Below are 20,626 nucleotides of genomic sequence, written 5' to 3'. Positions count from 1 at the left end.
CTTTTTTTTTTTTTTTTTTTCTTTTTGAGCAGTCTCACGTAGCCAAGGCTGGCTTTGAACTCTGGAACCTCTGGCCTCCCAAGTACTAGGATCTCTTTCTATTTTGAAACAGTTTCACCAAGTTGCTCAGGCAGAATACCTTGACCTTGGTGTTTTCCTTTTCCTGCCTTAGCATCTCAAACAGCTGCAATAGCCAACCTGTGGCACTGGCACTGGACCGGCTATAGCTTGTCTTCTCGTTCCTAGTTGGAGGGCAGTGATCTGAATCCTTTGTGCTTTGAAGCCGCTGAGGCCTGAGATACATGCCCCTTCCGAGAGAGAGAGAGAGAGAGAGAGAGAGAGAGAGAGAGAGAGAGAGAGAGAGAGAGAGAATGAGAATGAATATGAGTGTGTGTGTATGTCTGGGCTGCAGTGAGGAATCTCTGGTTGCAATGAACAGGTTGTGACTACTGCTGCCTCTGGAGCCCTGGCTACCCCTCCTACAGGGTGGGTTTGTGAGAAGTCACCAGTGCTTGTCCAACACCTCTCAACCCGATCTTTGTTAAATTGGGTGAGGCCTAAGATAGAGGGTGATGTCCCTTTATTCAGTGAGGGGCTGGGGGCTACTACCGGGGACACTAGGTTTGGGAGGGTTGGGATGGCATCCTGTGAGACAGCTTGTTTGGCTAAAAGAGTGGCTACCTGACAGTAGACATCTGTGTCCTCCTAGCTTCTGGGCCGTACATCCCCCCCCTGGCTTGGGGACGACACTGCTGAGTCACAGGCAGGCCCAAGCCTGGGAGGCACCTAGGCTCGGATACTTACCGGTCCTTTTCCCAACGACTTGAGGCTGAGGCTGGTCTCTTGGGGTCACCCATGTATTCGGTGGGAAAGAAAAAGAGTAGGCAGTGGGGGCGTCTCGCCCCCGTACCTTTCAAGGGTCCCACCAAGGGGGCTCGAGCGGCCGCCCCAGCCTGCGGGGAGGGGCGGGGCTCAGAGAGACTCCGCCCCCTACGAGGCGGGGCTCCCCGTTTTCTATAAAAGCAGGGCTCTCGGCGCCGCCGCTGCCCAGCTGTTTCGTCCGTACCTAGACCGCGGTTATGGCGTCGTTCACGGTGAAGGCCTATCTTCTGGGCAAGGAGGAGGCGACCCGCGAGATCCGCCGCTTCAGCTTCTGCTTCAGCCCGGAGCCGGAGGCGGAAGCCCAGGCCGCGGCAGGCCCGGGGCCCTGCGAGAGGCTGCTGAGCCGAGTGGCTGTGCTGTTCCCCACGCTGCGGCCTGGCGGCTTCCAGGCGCACTACCGCGGTGAGGGCCCGGGGCGGGGAAGCCAACCTCCCCCGCCAGGGAGTAGCAGGTCTGGGGGCGAGGACGCGGCGGCGCGTCCTCTGGCTCCCCGCGGGGACAGGGTGGTTAGGCGGCCGCTCAGGTTACAGCTAACATCCAGCGGTCCGCTTGCTCCCGGTAACGCCCGGTGGTGGGTTCAGTTAAAGCCCCGGAAGACCTGGGACCAGGCAGACGTGGAGGAGGGGTGGAGAGGAGTGACGCGGATAAATAAGCAGCGGGGGCGGGGTGGGGCAGCCCGTGGGAAGGGAGGTAGGGGACCCCGGAACTAGCTCAGTCTCTTGCGTTGGAGTGGCTGGTGGCTGCATGGGGTGGAGCTAGAGGTTGTTGACAAGAGACGAGTGGCCAAGACCCTCCCTATGGGAGGGAACGGTTTTGAGATCTCTTTATGGAGGACTGTGGGTAGACCAGGTTGGTTGGCCAGTCTCTCTTTTCTGAGATAAAGCCACGTAGCCTGATTGGCCTTGAATTCACGAGTGGTTTAGGCCGGCCTCATTCACTTCAATCCTCTTGTCTCAGTTTTCCAGTGGGGAATCACAGGGATTTACTCCTGGACAGAAAATTTTCAGTGTAACTGCGTTATAACCTAGGTCCTGTGCAACTCACCCAGTAAAAGTGTATACCGATTATTCTTTCGTATTAGCAGAGACAGGTCTTACCGTATGGTCGGGATGGCCTGTATTTCCAAATTGTCCTTCTGAGTCATCTTTGTGCTAGGCATCCAGTTCAGGGCCTCATGCATGCTAGGCCCTCGAGCAACTGAGCTACCTCCCCAGCTCCTTGCATTTAAAAAAAAAAAAAAAAAAGAGTTGTGTAACTATTATCACATTCAGTTTAGAATCTCATTGTTTTATAAATTTTATATATTACGTAAAAATTATATAATAGTTATTATTGTATTATATATTTTTGTCCCTGTTTATCATCTTGTATCCTTTCTAGTTCCAGGCAATGACTGGTCTACTTTATATTCATTTTACTATTAGGAATTAGAACACATTAAAATGGCTTTTTTTTTTTTTTTTTTGGTTGTTTTTTCAAGGCAGGGTTTCTCTAGGTAGGCTTGGCTGGTCTGTAGACCAGGCTGGCACAGTGAAGTTTTGTTCATTCATTTATTAATATGTCCAAGGCCCATTTGTATTGTCGCTCTCACCAGTACATTTTCCCCCCCTCCAGTACTGGGAATTGAACCTAGGGCTTTGCATATGCTAGGCAAGGACTCTATGTGCTGTATGCCTGGCAGTACTTCATTTCTTTTTGTGTATGAATAGTCTTATTTGGATATGTCATGTTTAATTTATCTGGTCTGTAGTTGATGGACACTGGGCTGTTGATCTCTTTGAGGCCCTCTCTCTCACCTCCCTTATGGTAGCTGTTGCTAAATGGTTGCCCAGAGGCTCAGTCTAGCCTGCAGATGTGTGCTTTGGCCTGTATGAGGTTTTTGTACTGTATCAGGTTTTATATAGACTGTTTGTACTGACACGGAAGCTATGGCTGTGTTCCCAGTGCCTGTGTGCTAACAAAATGAAGCCAGGTGGATTTGAGAAATGGCTCAATGGTTAAAGCCTTGGCTGTTCTTCTAGAGGACCCAAGTTCTGTCCCTAGCACTCATCACAGCTGCAGCTCCTGGGGACCCTCTTCTGGCCTTTGTGGCACACGCATACACATAAATTGTGTGTGTGTGTACATATGTAAAAGTAAATATTTAAAAAAAAAAAACACCTGGAAGCCTGGCTGCATGTTTGTAATCCCAGCACTAAGGATGCTCATCCACAAGTTGTAGGCTGACAGCCTACAACAGTAGTGTCAGACCAGGTAGGGCTACATACTAAGATCCTGCCCCTAAAAGCAGAAAACATAGAATTGACAAAAAACAGAACAAACAACAACCTCAGAACAGCTTAGATGGTGTCTGAATGCACAGTGGTTTCTAGCCGTCTAGTCGAAGGGAGGGGGCTTATCTCCTTTACTTCTGAAGCCTGAGGCCTTTGAAGGCCTGGGCCATCAGGACTAGGGTGGGATGTCCCAGGTGATGGACCCAGACCTGGTTAGGCATAGCCCGAGGGCACAGGTGGCCCAGTGGTTAGTGGCAGGAAGCTAGACCCTTATACACATATACACATGACATATGTTCTGCCTTCTGCCTGTAACATCTAGGACCTAGGTTGGGGCACGTATTCATCCCGTATCAGAATGAACGGCCATCTTGCTGCTTGTCCCAGCACCCAGGTTGAGTGTAGAGCCTTTGTGATGTCCCTTTACCACTAGGCTCTGTACACTGCAGCAGATGCTGGGTGCTCTGCTGCCTTTTGGCTTCTAGTTCTGGGAATGGAATCTAAGCCTTCTGCATGCTCCACCATTGAGCTGAGTCCCTGGCTCTGATACATTATTTCTTGAACAATTTAGATGAGGATGGGGACTTGGTTGCCTTTTCCAGTGATGAGGAGCTGACAATGGCTATGTCCTATGTGAAAGATGACATCTTCCGCATCTACATTAAAGGTAAAGACTGAATCCAGGCGCTTCCTGTGGGGCTTTTCTCTAAGGGTCAGGAGTCTGAGTTGCCTAGGACAGGATGAGCTCTGATGCCTTGGGGTGGGTATAGCAGGCCTGGGAGTTGTCAGAGTACAGAGGTCCTGGCCTCCTAAGCGGTTGTCCTTAGCAACTAAGTTCTGGATGGACTCTTTGACTCTCCCTGCAGAGAAGAAGGAGTGCCGGCGGGAACATCGCCCACCATGTGCTCAGGAGGCACCCCGAAACATGGTGCACCCCAATGTGATTTGTGATGGTTGCAACGGGCCTGTGGTGGGAACTCGCTATAAGTGCAGTGTGTGCCCAGACTACGACCTGTGCAGCGTCTGCGAGGGGAAGGGCCTGCACAGAGAGCACAGCAAGCTCATCTTTCCCAACCCCTTTGGCCACCTCTCTGATGTGAGCTGGTTCTCTGCCGTCGGGGGGGGGGGGCATACAGGGTGGTGGGAGCTGGAAACCCTGACCCCTCACTGTCCTGTCTTGCTTTCTCCTACCCAGAGCTTCTCTCATAGCCGCTGGCTTCGGAAGCTGAAACATGGACACTTTGGCTGGCCTGGCTGGGAGATGGGCCCTCCGGGGAATTGGAGCCCACGTCCTCCTCGAGCAGGGGATGGCCGCCCTTGCCCCACAACTGAGTCAGGTGAGGCTGGTATTTGAACGAGCTTTTGGGTGTCTTAAGTAGCCAGCTACTTCAGGTAGGCCCTTGGCCAAGCCATCCCCATAGCCTAAAGTCCAGAAGTACCCACAATAAGTTGTACATTACACATCCCTTTACTTTTTTTGTCTTTTGAGGGTATGGAGGTTGAACCTAGGGCCTTGCACATAACACATAAGGGTTCCTTTGTTGTGCTACAATCTGTCCTTATCCATGGTATCAAACCCTCTTAACCCCGAAGAGACAAAGCATTTCTGTTTTACAAGTGGGTAAACAGGTGGCTGAATGCCTGAGTCCACTAATTTCCCTAAATGGCCCACCCTTCCCTGCCAGGCTGCTCTGGTGAGGCCTGGGTAGGTAGCTGGGTTTCTAGAACGTATTTTCTTTTGTTTTGGGTTAACTTGGGAATATCAGGGCCATAGTTGCTCAAATCTTTAAACAAAAACCCCATGGTCCCAAAGCCAGGCTGGCAGCAGGAACACTGTAATCTCAGGCCTCAGCATATAGAGGCCGGAGGACCAGGATGTCAGGGCCAACTGTGACATAAGATCCTGTCTCAAAAACCTGAAAGCAAAGAACTCACAAGTGGGTGGGCCCACATTCTAGATTTGGGGTTTCTGCCTTTTGATTTTTTATTTATTTTTCCCTCTTGAGTCTCTCTGTGGCCCTGGGGAGCCTAGAACTCACTGTGTAGCCCAGGATGGCCTTAAACTTGAGATTCTCCTGCCTCAGCCTCTTGAGGCTTGGATTATAGACATGTGCCAGTACAGTCAGCTGGGCTCTGTGGATTTTGAGTAAACACATCTAGGACAGGGTCAGTATTTCTATATGGGCTGTACTGAGCCAGAGAGGCCCAACATGTGACCCACTAGGGGACCAAGTTTGCAGAGCGGAGGGAAGAGAGGAAACCAAGTGTGGTCAGGCAGTCCCAAGCCAGGGATTACCTTGGTGGTAGGAACCTTGGAGCCATGTGCTGGGACTGTGGTAGGTGGCAGTCACAGACTTAGAGGTCATCTTGTCTTCTTGTAAAACTCAACAGCGTCTGCTCCATCAGAAGATCCCAATGTCAATTTCCTGAAGAACGTGGGGGAGAGTGTGGCAGCTGCCCTCAGCCCTCTAGGTGAGTGAGCTTCCTTGCCATTCTGTGAGACACTAGTGGCTTGGTGACTGTCTGTTTGGGTTTCTATTGCTGTGAAGAGACACCATGACCTCAGCAACTCCTACAAAGACAACATTTCACTGGGGCTGGCTTACAGTTTCAGAGGTTTAATCTGTTCTTGTTATGACAGAAAGCATGGCAGCACAAGGCAGAGGTGGTGCTGGAGAGAGGGAGCTGAGAGTTCCACATCTGGATGGGCAGACAGCAGGGTATGAACTGGCTTGAGAGTCTGAGCCCTCAAAGCCCACCCTAGTGACACGCCTCCTCCAACAAAGCCACACCTCCTGATAGTACTACTCCCTATGGGCCTATGGGACCAATTTTATTCAAACCACCACAGTGACTCAAAGTGCAAATAGTCTTTGGCAGCCTTCCCTGGCACGGTGCAGAGGCCAGGGCAGATATGTGTGCTTGACTCCAGCAGGGGTTTGTTGCGTAAAATTAGCCTTTGCTGTGGACTGGAATGGACGCCTGGAGGTTGAGCTCCTGGCGGACTTTTGAGCTTTCTTCACAAAGCAGAGAGAACTAGTAGCAGGAGATAGATTGGCAGATGGGCCAGCTGATCACAGCTTTGGGGTAACAGCAGCCTGCTTTTTCTGAGCCAAGTGCGTTGTATTTGTTTAGACTTGAAAGCAGGCAGTTGATTTGTTCTTCTTTTCTTTAGACAAGGCTTCACTGTAACCCAGGCTGACCTTGAACTTGTGTAATTCTTCCTTGGTCTACCAAGTGCTGGGATTTGTTTTCTTCCTCATTTGAGAACCCCAAGCCTTTCTGAGACAGGGAGAAGGTGCTAGAGTAGAGGCAAGTGCTTTGGGTCCCACCAGGCTCCATGCAAAGGAGGGGGGGGTCTGCTGAGGTGGGGCCAGTGTCACCTCTATACTGCGATCCTAGGCACCGGCTGTTGGACACACCGGTGTGGGTTAGAAGGTGCTTGCCCACATCTGGTTACCCTGTTTGCAGTGTTAGTAGGTGGCACAGGAGCCTGTGCAAAGGCTGTGTCAGTCAGTATCCAAAGGAATGCTGATGAAGGGTGTCCAAGCCCCACCAATCTCTGCTTCATCTTGTACCAGGTGTGACCACCGCTCGATGCAAGCGAGGCCATCCCTGCTCATGCTGCCCCAGGGGCAGCTCTGAGGCAATAGGGACATCCTGGCCTTGTCGTTAAGTTGAACAGCTGAGGATGAGCTGTGCTGTAGCTCTGTCGTAGAGAGTTCTGTGCCTTCAATTCCCAGCACCAAAACCAAGCACAGACAAGGCAGTTGAGTCAGACCACGTGGCTTCAGCACTGGAGGACGAAGCTCTTGAGAGAGCCAGGGCCCCACACAGTCAGCTGATGGCTTTCATGTCGGGTACTTGAAGCACCTGACCCTTTTGCTACATAAGCTAAGACACCAACCGGAAGTGGGCATCAGAAATGAGCAAAGGAATAGGTGGCCCAGCATTTCAGCTTCACTGGCCTGACAACAGCTGAAGAATTCTTGCTGAGGGGAGGCCAAATGCCTAACAGAACACCAGCTCCTGGCAGCTGGGTTTTCTTGGTGCCTGCCTCTGGATGCTCTCTATATGTGAAGCTGACAGTGGACCTGGTCATGCCAACAGAGTGTCTTGCTAGTGTCTTTAGGATCAGAAGCCATAAATGACTATCTCAAAAGGTCATCTGGGGGCCAAATCCCATTGCTTTGGGGAGGGCCTGGCTACTGAGTGTGCTCTCCAAGGAAAAGCCAGACCAGATGGGTGCCTGATAGCCATGAACCACAGAAAACAACAGACTGGAAAGAATCAGGAAGTTATAGTACAGAAGGGGAGCTGCACCCTTGACAGTAGAGACATGCAAGCTCAGTACAAGCAACATTTACAGTGTTAGGAGCGTAAATACTGGTTTTTGTTTGATTGGGTTTTTTCAGTCAAAGGTGGTCTCTTAAAAGGACAGGGAAAGGGAGGTAAATATTGACAAGATAGGAAGTAAACAATGTGAACTTGAACCAGGGGCCCAGAGCTGTGGGGGTTGAAAGGTCCACAGTGGGACTCAGGGTGGGTTGATGTGTGGTTGGAAAGGAATGGTTGAAGCTGTGGGGTGCTGTCCTTTCACAAGTGAACCTGCTGGGTTCCTAGGCCCCCACCACAGACACGGGCAGGGTGCTACACTGGTTGGGTGCTCTGCAGCCTCAGGGTCACTCAGCTGAACCTTGGAGTTCAAACGTATAGTTGTCACATTATGAGGCCTTGTGTGTCATGGCCTCCAGCAGTTATGGCTAGGCATTCTGCCCATGTATAGTACTGGCCTGGTCTCTGCAGCCTGCTTTCCTATTGGGTTGGGAGAAACAAGGTTTCTCCTGGGGGGTGTGGGGGGACTTCGTGGTGATGGGTGTGTTACCAGGGCTGGGATTGGGAGAAAGAGCTCAGCTGTTTGTTTCTGGCCTGTGAGGGTTGTCACATAGTTGTCTGGTCACCTATAGCTATGCTGTTCTGGGGTTGAGGCCCGCCACTGCATCCTTATGCTGACTGCCCGTGCCCTAATCTGTATGCTCTGTCGGCGACTGAGTCTGAAAGCACTTCCTCAGCCCACAGTGCCCACATCACCAAGACAGATGCAGGGAAGGCCTCTGGACTTGACAGTTCGATTCTCCCTCCTCTCTAGGCATTGAGGTTGACATTGATGTGGAACATGGAGGGAAGAGAAGCCGCCTGACACCCACCACCCCGGAAAGTTCCAGCACAGGCACAGGAGACAAGAGTAACACTCAGCCAAGCAGCTGCTCTTCGGAAGTCAGCAAACCTGACGGGGCTGGGGAGGGCCCTGCTCAGTCTCTGACAGAGCAAATGAAAAAGATAGCCTTGGAGTCGGTGGGACAGCCAGAGGTAGGTCTGCTAGCCTCAGCCTGAGGAATCCTGGCCTTCAGTCCCCCTGAGCCTCCTGGTAGAACTCTGTAGAGAAAAATTTTACTTAGATCTAGAGCTATAACTCATCATACAGCTCATGTACATGAGGTCCCAGGTTCAGTCCCTGGCATCATGAAAAACAAGAAGAAAAAGACTTGTATTTTGCAGGCAGCTCTCTAGTGCCTGGAATTCATCACACTTTGCTGGGAGCAGATAGTGGGGTTAGACTTGTTGGTTGCCTAGGCCCTGATGCTCACAGCAGGTTGTATTCCAGGAACAGATGGAGTCGGAAAACTGCTCAGGAGGAGACGATGACTGGACACATTTGTCTTCGAAAGAAGTGGACCCATCCACAGGTGAACTCCAGTCTCTACAGATGCCAGAATCGGAAGGGCCAAGCTCTCTAGACCCCTCACAGGAAGGACCCACAGGGCTGAAGGAAGCTGCCCTATACCCACATCTCCCACCAGGCATGTGGTCACCAGAAGTTTCATTTTCCTTCTTTGCTTTCAGAGGATCCTGTCCTGTCTGGTCTTGGCAACACAAAAAGAGTTGCCTGGCTTGGGTTTTTTTTTTAAGGTAGTACCTTACTACTTTGTGTACTCCAGGTGGCTTGCCTGCAGTGACAGCTGTCACTGTCAGCTAACATTAGAGAAAACTAGAGCATGGTTCACACTTCTGTCTGCATCAAGCAACAGTAACCTCATCTCATATTTAGGAATTCCTAGATCTCAGTACCCAGGGGTTCTGAGAAGGCAAATGGGACAGGGAAGGCAACTGGCTTTGGGTGGCCGTGCACCATGAGGTGGATTCAGACTCTGCACACCATTTCCTCAGGGGGTTGTAAACCTTACTGGCAGGCGCCACAGCCAAGGCCGCAGCAGAAGCCTGGCAGAAGTGTGTGTAAAGTGCTGGACAGGGATGGACAGTCCCAAGTGTGTACCCTGCAGAGGAGGCAGCCCAGCTACCCCGGAGCAACAGGGCTCAGGTGGATGACTTATGTCTGGGCCAGATCTGGTGTTTGGGCTTTGAGGAGTATATTCTCTGCAAAGAGAAAAGGGGCAGCAAACTTGCATTGGTGAGAGTCTAGGGGAGGTGCTCTGTCATGAGTTCAAGGCCACTCTGGCTACATAGACCTTTGTACTTTAGTGACAGACTGTTTAGCTCAAATGTGCAAGGCTCTGGGATGAAGTCACAGCCTGGATTTAAAAAACAAAACAAGAAACAAAAGGCAGGTTATGGGAGCTGTAGACCTGGCTCATTAGATAAGGTACTTACATTGCAAATGAGGCCCAGAATTTTGAGTTCCCAGAAAGCCAAAAAGCTGAGAAGTTATGGCAGCTGTCTATAGTCCCAGGCCTTAGGAGGCAGGCAGACAGACTTGTACAAGTGGCTCAGTGGGGTTGGTAAGCTGTTGGTTCACAGAGACCCTAACTCAATCAAGTGGAGAGCAATAGAGGAAAAGCCTTACTTCAGCTCTGGGCCTCCACACCTTTACACATACATGTTCACTCACGTGGGAACACAAGTACACACGATACATATGCCAAGTAATAATAGGGTGAGGCAGTTAGATTTTTTTATCTATATAGGGTTTCCTTCGGTTGCTTTTGAAACGGCGTCTCACTGCTGCCCAGGGTGCTCCTGCTTCCAGCTCTTGAGTGTTGGGACTACAGGCTTGGGCCGTCACATCTGTCAATGACACCCTATAGGAAAATGGATGCACTTGTCTATGTATCTTCTGGCTGTTTTGTGCTTTAGTGGCAGAACTGAACAGTTGTGACCAGGACTGGAGAGTCTGCAAAGCAAGCTATCTGACCCTTTAGCTAGCCTTTGAGGGTCCCTATAAGGCCTAAGCAGAGGGGTCTTCAGGCAGGCAGGAGCTGCTCTGTTCTGAGTGCTGCAGGATGCGTAACTTTTCTGTCTTGTTTTGGCAGAGGCTGATCCCCGGCTGATTGAGTCACTCTCCCAGATGCTGTCCATGGGTTTCTCGGATGAAGGCGGCTGGCTCACCAGGCTCCTACAGACCAAGAATTATGACATCGGGGCTGCTCTGGACACGATCCAGTATTCTAAGCACCCTCCACCATTGTGATAGTGCTGTGGCCAAGCCCCACAACCCACCCCCTTTGTCTTGTAGTTGCATCACGTAGAGCAGCAGGGCTTCTATAGATAGGCCCAGTGTCTTGGCATTCTTGTAGAATCTTCAGGTGGGAATGTGTGAAGCCTTTTCAGGCAATAGGAAAGTGCATGAGAAGAGTTTTGAGTGTGCACATGCTGACGCCTGAGAACAGAACCAGGTACCCGTGGCTGAGCTGAGCTTCCTCTGCTTTCCCTAAGCCTGGCCTTTGCCAGGGAACTGCGGAACACACTGCACTCCCACTTGTTCTTGCCGCCAGCATTGCACCATCAGTCCAGAATTCCTGCCTGATAACCTTCTGTGTTTCCTTTATTAAAAGTGATTAGTACAACTGCTAGTTATTTCCAACAAATAAAGCCATTAGTGTAAGAGGGGACTGTCCATAGTGAGTGAAAAGTGGCAGGCAGGGCCCTACAGCTCCTAGGGTGTGGAGAATTCATGTGAAGCCGAATGAAGGATCTTATCATATACTGTCTCCGTTTCTAATGGCCACACTTTAGTGTTTGTGTCTAATGTTAATGCTTAAAGTACAAGACCCCCCCCCCCCCATGTAGCTTCCTCTGACTTGGTTTTTAAGTAACCTGTAATAAAATGGCATCTGCACTTTAACCAGCCCTGTGATCCTTACTAGTGTAGCAGCAAGAGGAATCTGTTGACAGGCATGTTTATTGTTGGGTTATTTGTTCCAGAGCACCCCAGTCTGTAACAAGGAGGACTGGCATTGAGGGGTCACATAACATAGTGAAGGCTACAGGTCGTCATCAAAGTCCTCTCCAGTTGTAAAGAGGCTGTGCAGCTGCAAGGGTGGAGCTTTCTGGATCCCTTGAGCCAAAGGCCTACCATCTGCTCGAGGAGTCCCTATGGCCCTTGGCTGCTCTGGGGTCTTCCTGTCAGGTCTGTCCAGCTGTGGGGTGGGAGTGTGAATGGCTTGAGGAGGCCTGATGGCAGGAGCCCTGCTGAAGTGACCTTCCGCTGGAGTCTTGTTTTCAATAGTCCCTTGTGCTAGGTCAGCTAGCATGGTGCCCTCCTGCAGAGGACTTGATGGTTTCTCATGCATTTGAGGACTGTTCCCAGGTGACAGGAGAAACCGTGCCCATTTAGAAGATGGGGCATTAACCTGCATGACAGGACTTGGTAGTTTCCACCTAGGAAAACCGAGCTCCCTGATGTGGGTCGAAGTACTGAGGGCAGGGCCGGTGCCTTGCTGCTCTGTTTCAAACAGGCCAGTGGAGTCCTGAAAGTAAGCAAAGAAGGCACTCATTCAGCTTGGCAGGATGCTCAGCCCTGACCCTCTTGCTTTCTGCTAATCCCTGCAGACCAGGAACATGCTGTCATTGTGAGGCTTAACAAATGAATCTTACAATGCCCCCCTCCCCCCCCCCCNCCCCCCCCGCCTTACCCTGACCTGATAAATCCCATGACCACATTTCTCATATAGAGAAGACATCCTGTCATTGAGTGAGCCATCTCTTGGGAAGCTTTGGGTCAGGTCAGCAGTCCCCATGAGGAGATGTGAGCAGGAAGGGGCCTAGACGCTGACCACCTATTAAGCTGAAGTCTGTCATGCCTGCACACTCCAGCTGGGCCAGGACATCTCAAAGCTAGGCTGTGTGCAGGAGCCCAGGTGGCTCCACTGAGGTCTCTGGGGTGTGACATGGTGCTAGGCCTGGCTTTCCCAGCTCAGAAACCAAAGTTGCAGAGGACACAGGGTTTCACTTCTTCCAAAGGAACGTGACAGTTACACTGGATCTTTGTATCACGAGTGCCCAGATAATGCTGAAAAAACTGACCCTGGCCGCTGACGCTGGCTTTGCCGCTGAACTTGCTGTGAACTCAGACGCTTCCAAAGTCTTAGTTCCTCTAAAACAGCAGCCTGGTGAGACTGGACACTGACTCAGTTAATAGTGTTTGGTCTAGGATGTGGCCCATGGCAAAGTCTCTGTAACTTACAACCAGGATTCTGAATCAATACAATGGGACTATACCTACCCTGATCACTTGGTAGTTCATGAAACATCATAATTTAACTCTGTCTCTGGGCACTGTGCTCTGCTCAGCATGCAGTCTGAGGCTGAGCTGGCAGGCCTTTCACCTTTTAGAGGAAGAACTCTTTCCTAGAGCTTCCATCGCTGTGTTGAATTGAGTATACAGTGGGCCCGCTAGGTGTGAGCATCAGCACACTCTAAAGTGAGCAGTGCATTTCCACAGATGGGAGCCCAGGCAACTCCTATTGTGATCAGGCCAACAAAGTTCCTCCACTCTGCAGATCAGTCTTGCCTCAAATCCTACTCGCCAGCCTTGGTTGACTCCAAGGTCTCAAGATATCCTCTTGGCTGTGATATAATGGTTTGGGATGGCAACCATGATGATGTCTTGCTGTATGTCGGAGTGGCCTTGGATTGAGCTCTTCCTGCCTCAGTCTCGTGAGGACTGGGATTGTGGGTGTATTCCACCTGGCTCACGAATTGGTCTTTTTGTGGGGTGGGAGGAAACTGTCTACTATGTACTCTGGAACTTGCTAGGTATTCTAGACTGGCTTTGAAGGCACAGGAACCCATCTATGTCTCCTAAGTGCAGAGATTAAAGGTATGTGCCACCATGCTTAGCCTTAGGACATAGCTTTAAGGAGAAAAGACATGAATCTCATGTTTATCAACTGTGAAGAAATATATCTAAAGTTTCATGTCTGCAGTCTTAGTGCTCATGAGGCACAGAGAAGATATAACCCAGGCCCAAAAGTTTGAGGCCAGCCTAGGCAATGAGGCAAGGCCATGTCTTCAAGAACAAAAACCAAACAAATTCCATGGGGCTGGGAGCATAGCTTAGTCGCGATGTTCATGTCTATCACACACAAGGCCCTGGCTTAAAGCCCTAACACTGCACATGTGTGTTTACGTGTATGCAAATATGCATGCAATCCTACGTTGGCTGCACGGTCACTGACCTGGTGTTCAAAGTTGTCCTCCACACTGTCCACACTCTGGCCAAGTGGGCTGTGTGCAGGCTGCCTGGGGCGCTGACTCCACTTCCTGGAAAAGGAAAGAAGCACAGGACGCTCTCATCCAATGATCTCACAGAAAGCAACTGAGATGATTGTCTCGTCTGACTGGGAGGGATCTTTTCATTCTTACAGGTTCCTACACCACCTCCAGAAAAGTCCAGCCAGGCCTCTTCTTTGGCTTGTAGTTGTTAGACTATTCTTACTTGAAGTTGTAATTTCGATTTCCTCTGCCCGTTGAGAATCATACAACATCCTGAGCTCAACGCAGTTTCTCTGGAAACTTACTAAGACATGGAGATCTGGAGAAAACTCCCAGGTCCACTGATTACTTGGGCCACACTTCCATGGCTAGCCTTGAACTCATGGCGCTCCTACTTCACCCTCCTCAGGAATGGAGCTGTAGGCATCCAGGCTAATGGCCTAGCTAGCCTTCTGCTCCCCTCTGTCAGACAGCACACTCTGATGGTTAGCAGTGGTGGCTGCTGCCTATGTGCCCACCCACTGACAAGAGTCCCACTTAGTGACTTCTGGGGGCTGTTCACCCACCCCCCTTCAGGAGTAGTGTGAGTATGGGGAAAGCCGGATGAGACCCGCTTGGTACCTCTTCCTGGGTTGGGCTGGACTGCTTGGCCGCTCAGCACCGGTTGATAGCTGTGTCTTAAGAGCTGGTCTCCCTCTGTCCAGCTCCTGGTCCTCACAGCCCTTGTCCAGATACTTCAACCAACGGGACTCGAGGGGCTTAGATAGTGCCTAAATGCCAGGACAAAAGGCAGATCTCAGAGTTTAAAGCATCCTAAGCCATCCATAACGCTTAGGTCAGAGTTCTTAGGACCATGTCTCTCTCATCACTAAGAAAGACTTCTAGTAGAGCAAATGTGGACACAGCTGCCTGCCCTGAGACTCTAGAACATTGCTTCTCAACCTTTCCAATGCTGCGACCCTTTAATACAGTTAGTGCCTCATGTTGTGGTGACCCCAACCATTACTATTTTATAACTGTAATTTTGATACTTTTTTTTTTTTTTTTTTTTGTTTTTTTTTAAAGATTTTATTTATTTATGAGATGGTAATACGCTGTAGCTGTCTTCAGATCTCATTTTTTGGTTTTTTCAAGACAGGGTTTCTCTGTGTGTGTAGCCCTGGCTGTCCTGGAACTCACTCTGTAGACCAGGCTGGTCTCGAACTCAGAAACCCATCTGCCTCTGCCTCCTAAGTGCTGGGATTAACATGCACCACCACTGCCTGGCAATTTTGGTACTCTTATGAATTATAAGTATCTGATATGCGGTACATGTGATATGTAACCCCTGTGAAACTGTCCATCCCCAAAGGTGTCTTGACCCACACGTTGAGAACCAGTGCTCTAATAGGCTGTTGTACACAGACTTGTCACAGACCTTCACAGTGTCAACACTCCCCAACACATGCTCACCCATGATGTACAATGAGGAGGGAACTGCAAATAGCAAATAGTTAAGAAGCAAATTGGTGTACCAAGACACTCCAGATTTTTGTTTGTTTTTGTTTGTTTGTTTTTTCGAGACAGGGTTTCTCTGTGTAGCCCTGGCTGTCCTGGAACTCACTTTGTAGACCAGACTGGCCTCGAACTCAGAGATCTGCTGACCTCTGCCTCCCGAGTGCTGGAATTAAAGGCGTGCGCCATCAACCACCTGTTGACACTCTAGAATCCTCAAACATGAAAATTCCTGAAGACCAAACAGCTCCAGAGAGGAGTCAGTACTGTTGCTCAAACCTGTGACAGCACAGACAGCAGGCAAGTGGTCTACTCCAGGCTGCATCCCAATCCCCAGCCCCAGGTATTACTTGTAGTAAGAATGGCATAAAATAATCTCTGTAAAAAGGACCAAACAGGGCCAGGTGTGATGGCCTGCACGTTCAGTTCCAGAACTCAGAGAAGCCAGGGCCATGCAGAGAAACCCAGAGAGAGAGAGAGAGAGAGAGAGAGAGAGAGAGAGAGAGAGAGAGAGAGAGAGAGAGAGAGAGAGAAAGAGAAAGAGGAGCAGGAAGAGGAGGAGGAGGAGAGGGGAGAGGGGAGGGGAGAGAAGAGAGATGAGAAAGAGGAGAAAGGAGAGAGGGAGAGGGAGGGGGAGGGGAGAGGGAGGAGGAGGAGACTGAACAGAAGTGTACACATGGATAAATACACATGTCAGAAGGGCTTTTTGTGTGCTTCTAAGCGCTTCCTTTGTTTAAAATAAACTATGAAAGCTAAGTGCAGAGAGACAGTGGCTGGTGTAAGTCATGAGCAGAGGAGGGTCATAGCTGCAGATGTGTCACAGGAGTTTCCATGCACCACACTGGAAGTCACAGTGCAGCAGCAACCTGGTTTAATACTGTGTCAGTCAACTTAGTCACTAGCCAGGCGAGGCGGCGCACACCTTTGATTCCAGCATACAGAAGGCAGAGGCAGGCAGATCCTTGAGAGTTCGAGGCCAGCCTGGTCTTCAAAGTGAGTTCCAGGAAAGTCAGGGCTATTATACAGAGAAACCCTGCCTCACAACAAATCAAAAACGAAGCCAGTTCCTACCCACCCACCAGTGGCTGACTGGCTGAGCACCTATTTTGTAAGCCTTCTTTCAGGCTCTAGGGCTAGAGAACATGGCTTGCCATTCCTGCTCTTGAGGAGTGAGTGCCCAGTCTGCAGCAAGGGAGGGAAGAGGGTAGGTGCAGCAGGGTGGAAGCACGGAGTTCAGGGAGCTCTGCAAGCAGATAAGGAAGTCCAGGTTATAGAGCAGGTCATGAGGTGCACCTTTGCAAAAGGACAGGGTCTTTCACCTTTGTGTTTCCTGCAGCGTCACTCCAGTGTCTGTCATTTGGATACAACAATAAGCATTTGCTGAACCAATGACTTTTGTTGTAATTGGGCATTGATTCCCCAGTCTTGGGCATACAAGGCAAACACGTGACTAATGAATACTGTTTGTTTGTTTTTGGTTTTTCGAAACAGGGTTTCTCTGTATAGCTCTGTCCTGGAACTCACTTTGTAGACCAGGCTGGCCTCGAACTCAGAAATCCACCTGCCTCTGCCTCCCGAGTACTGGGATTAAAGGCGTGCGCCACGACGCCCGGCATGAATACTGTTAATACTTACATTTTTGGGCTAACCTTCTGCACGAGATCCCAACACACCAGACTCAAGTGAAAAATCGATCACGTGGGTTAACTTGGCACTCTGTCACTAACTTGGAACTGAATTCCTGGAAAGCAGGAGAGACGGTGGCCCAATGCCCTAACAGGCCAGTGTCTATGGGCACTGCGGCAGCTCTCTCTGACATGATGCTTAGTCCCAAAAGGAGGCTGAAGTGTGGTTCTGTCTCCCTTACAAAGGAAGCCACCTGATGTGTCAGTTTACCTTTTGTTCAGTTTCTTCCTCTCAGTCCTGTCTAGCCATCAAGCATCTAGTCAGCTCACTGGAATGCTCGTTGTTTTATGGACTGAAGGTCCCTCCTGACTCTAACAGGCAAATGAAGCCAACTAAGACCTTAAATGCCTTGTAATTTGATCTTGGGCAATACTTGAGTGGAACCCTCAAACAGCAGCCCAGGGGACAGGGTGGGGCAGTGGCACTAGCTTACCTGCTGACTCCCATCCTCGGCCTGCTGAGGGCCTGCATTTTCCTCTTCACTGGCATTTACAGCTTCCTCCACAGACCTTAAGGGGAAATGGCAAATATCTGTGAAACCACAGGAAGATGTAGGATAGAGAAGGTGACACAAGTGGGTACAAGAACTGGCAAGGCTAGGGCTGTCTTGGGGTGTCACAGATATTCCTGCTGCCCTCATGGGAGGCCTCATTTCTCAGCACTTCAGGAGGTGTGGGCAAGACTGCCAGGTTAAACAGTTAAGGACAAGTACTTCAGGTTAAAGTCTAGCCATGTCCACTTCACAGAGATCTCTATCTGCCTCTGCCTTCCAGGCTCTGTGATTAAGGACTTATGCCACCACCACCGGCTCTTAGGCAAATCTTAAGAAGAAACGTTGCATACATATAAGTAAGTGTAATAAAACTCTACTTTTCCTGGAGAGATGGCTCAGTCGGGAAGGGCATCGTTGCTTTTGCAGAGACCTGGGTTAAATCCCCAGTGTCCACAGATGGCTAATAAGACTCACGTTCCAGGGGGTGATGCCTTCTGAGCTCTGCAGGCACTAGGTGCACACCTAGTGCACATACACACAAGCAACAACACACCAAATAAACCTAAATGAAGTTTAAAACCCTTTACTTTTAAATTTTTTAAAATGAACTAATTGGGATCTAACATTTATACTTAATAAACCTCGCTGAGTGTTGGTTGCTCTGTTTGAGTGTTTGTTGGTTGTTTTTGATATCTGGTCTCACTATGTAGCCCAGAACCTAGATTCTGACCATGGCCCCAGCTTGTCTGGCAACAGTAGTTTGATATATGGCTTTCACCATATGTAAATTTCAGGGGGGCTGGAGAGATAGCTCAGTGGTTAAGAGCACTGACTGCTCTTCTGAAGGTCCTGAGTTCAAATTCCAGCAACCACATGGTGGCTTACAACCATCTGTAATGGGGTCTGATGCCCTCTTCTGGTGTGTCTGAAGACAGCGACAGTGTACTTACATATAATAAATAAATAAATAAGTCTTTTAAAAATATTTTTTTAAGATCAGTTTTAAAAAGAAAAAAAAGTTTTTTTGCTTTTTGTTTGTTTGTTTTCAATGTTGGGATGAAGAAAGCCTCTTTCCTGCACAGTAGGCAAGTGCTCAACCACAAAACTACATTTACATTCCCAGAGCTGAAGCTATAATTCTGTTTCTTTCTTTCTTTTTTTGTTTTGTTTTGTAGACAGGATTTCTCTGTGTAGCCCTGGCTGTCCTAGAACTCACTTTTTAGACCAGGCTGGCCTCAAACTCAGAAATCTGCCTGCCTCTGCCTCCCGAGTGCTGGGATTAAAGGCGTGCGCCACCGCCCGGCTATAATTCTGTTTCTTATTTGAGATATTTTTTACAGTTATCTATGTACGTGTGTGTGTGTGTGTGTGTGTGTGTGCGCGCGCGCACGCGCACGCGCGTGTACACGCCAGCATGAGGGAAATGAGGGAGGACAAGACAACGTCCAGGGGCCGCATGTTCCCTCCGCCTGCGTGGGTCCCAGGACCAAGGCTTAGCTTGTCAGGTGCCTTTACCACAACACTGAGCCATGTCACTGCTCCTGGCACTTGGATTAAAAATCAGTCTCCCAAGTGTCCACTGAATTCACACAGAAACACAAGTTCACTTTGTATGCTGACGTGGCTCTGCGATACTGGTGAACTAGCTGTGTCTGGTCGTCTTGTTTCCCAAACAGAATTTCCCTGTTTGCAGACAGAACAATGGATTTATGTTTAGGGTTTAAATGTTCTGTTCTTATCATTTCATACACACACACACACACACACACACACATACACACATACACACAGAGTACTCAGGACTAAACTTAGGGCCTCTCCTCTGTTATACAAGACCACTAGGTTCTGACCCCTATCCCACTTAGTCTCTTCAGCTGCATTTAATCTCTTGTGGCACTATGATCGAGTTACTTGTTTTTTTACCTTTTTTTTTTTTTTTAAGATTTTATTTATTTTATGTAAGTGCACTGTAGCTGTCTTTAGACACACCAGAAGAGGGCATCATATCTTACTATGGATGGTTGTGAGCCATGATGTAGTTGCTGGGATTTGAACTCAGGACCTTCAGAAGAGCAGTCAGTGTTCTTACCCGCTGAGCCATCTCACCAGCCTGTTTTTTTTTTTTTTTTTTTTTTTTTTACTTTTTTAACCCTTGCTCGTTGACTCATATTTCCAAGGCAAGATTTAATGTAGGGAGTTCTTCATCAGTCAGGTCCCAATTATTGGAAGCCTGACCCATAAAGACATATGTCTAATAAAAACATCTGGAAACTAACTCTGAAATAGTACGAGAAAAGGAGGACCACCACGTGCTGTGTTCCATATGGGTAGGGCCTGCTCCCATCCTGCTGAGAATTGCCTCACACCCTCTCCTCCCTGTCTTCCTCTCTCTGGGGTTGGCGACCACGGCTCTCCTGAGTGGAGGAAGCAGGGTGTGAAGCAGTGTAGGCCCCTGCTCCCCTCCTAATTTGACAGTCACATAGCCGGTCAGACTTTTGTTTCTCCACAACTTGTCCTCTCACGACTCATCTGTGGCCAAGTTTTAGGCTGAGTCCCCCTGTGAGGAGCCTGAATATTCTCTGGCTGCAGAATAATGGGTAGCTACAAAGTGAACCCAAGTTTTATTTTCATGAGTGTGCAGGGGTACTCTGTGGAATGCCACAACTAAGGGAACATAGGACTCTAGGGATGAAGTGTGGCTGCCCCTTCACAGGGTCCATGTTGTCTTGCACCCCTGTTCCCTCTAACACACCTCTGGGATCTACACTCACTGGACCACCACCACTGCTATGGGACCCTCGTTTTCAGTTTTCAGTTCCAGGGAATCTGACACACAGGCAAACAGCAACACACATAAAATTAAAAATATATATCATTAAATGAAAAGATGTACAACCAAGTTAAAATTACCTAGGTCAAATCTTAGTGATATAGCAATAAAATCTAGGCTTTTAAAAATTATAAATAAAATTCTATTAAAATATTGATCTGTTCTGGTGATAGCTAAGGAATAAATATTTTATGATTTCTTTTTTCATGTGGATTGTTTATTTTGTTCGTGGGAAGGGGCATGCATGTGGAGGTCAGAGGACACCTCCTGGGGTCTGTTCTTGTTCTACCTGTGACTCCTAGGGACTGAACTCAGGTCACCAGGCTTGGTGGCAAGCGCCTTTACTCACGGAGCAATCTTGTAAGCCCAGATTTTATGTTTTATCAAAAAAGTCTGGGTTGGTGAGATGGATCAGTGGGTAAGAGCACCTGACTGCTCTTCCAAAGGTCCGGAGTT

At 49.3% G+C, this 20,626-nt stretch overlaps 2 protein-coding genes across 3 annotated transcripts in view; one reads left to right on the top strand and one right to left on the bottom strand.

Moving 5' to 3' along the window:
* The first annotated feature begins 1,021 nt into the window (after nt 1-1,021).
* Nucleotides 1,022-11,280, top strand: Sqstm1 (sequestosome 1). Of its 2 annotated transcripts, none has more exons than XM_021212346.2 (8): nt 1,022-1,284; nt 3,727-3,822; nt 4,022-4,251; nt 4,351-4,492; nt 5,547-5,627; nt 8,305-8,525; nt 8,821-8,902; nt 10,484-11,280. In XM_021212346.2, exons 1-8 carry the CDS (start codon nt 1,080-1,082, stop codon nt 10,639-10,641), a joined length of 1,215 nt encoding a protein of 404 aa, XP_021068005.1. In that variant the 5' UTR covers nt 1,022-1,079; the 3' UTR covers nt 10,642-11,280. The 2 variants fall into 2 exon arrangements, with proteins under 2 accessions (XP_021068005.1, XP_021068004.1); XM_021212345.2 differs by having other exon boundaries at nt 8,821-9,016.
* Nucleotides 11,281-11,334: 54 nt separating this feature from the next.
* Nucleotides 11,335-20,626, bottom strand: part of Mrnip (MRN complex interacting protein) — a 27,568-nt gene continuing 18,276 nt past the window's right edge. Inside the window, exons 4-7 of the mRNA XM_021213742.1 lie at nt 17,281-17,356; nt 14,289-14,437; nt 13,631-13,715; nt 11,335-11,920 (exon numbers count right to left, since the gene is read on the bottom strand). Of these exons, the coding sequence (XP_021069401.1) occupies nt 11,435-11,920; nt 13,631-13,715; nt 14,289-14,437; nt 17,281-17,356 (796 nt within the window). The 3' untranslated portion in view covers nt 11,335-11,434. The remainder of the gene's footprint in view (nt 11,921-13,630; nt 13,716-14,288; nt 14,438-17,280; nt 17,357-20,626) is intronic.

Source organism: Mus pahari, chromosome 14 (genome assembly GCF_900095145.1).
Source record: "Mus pahari chromosome 14, PAHARI_EIJ_v1.1, whole genome shotgun sequence".
NCBI classification, from domain to species: domain Eukaryota; kingdom Metazoa; phylum Chordata; class Mammalia; order Rodentia; family Muridae; genus Mus; species Mus pahari.
This window is presented reverse-complemented; position numbering and strand designations above follow the sequence as displayed.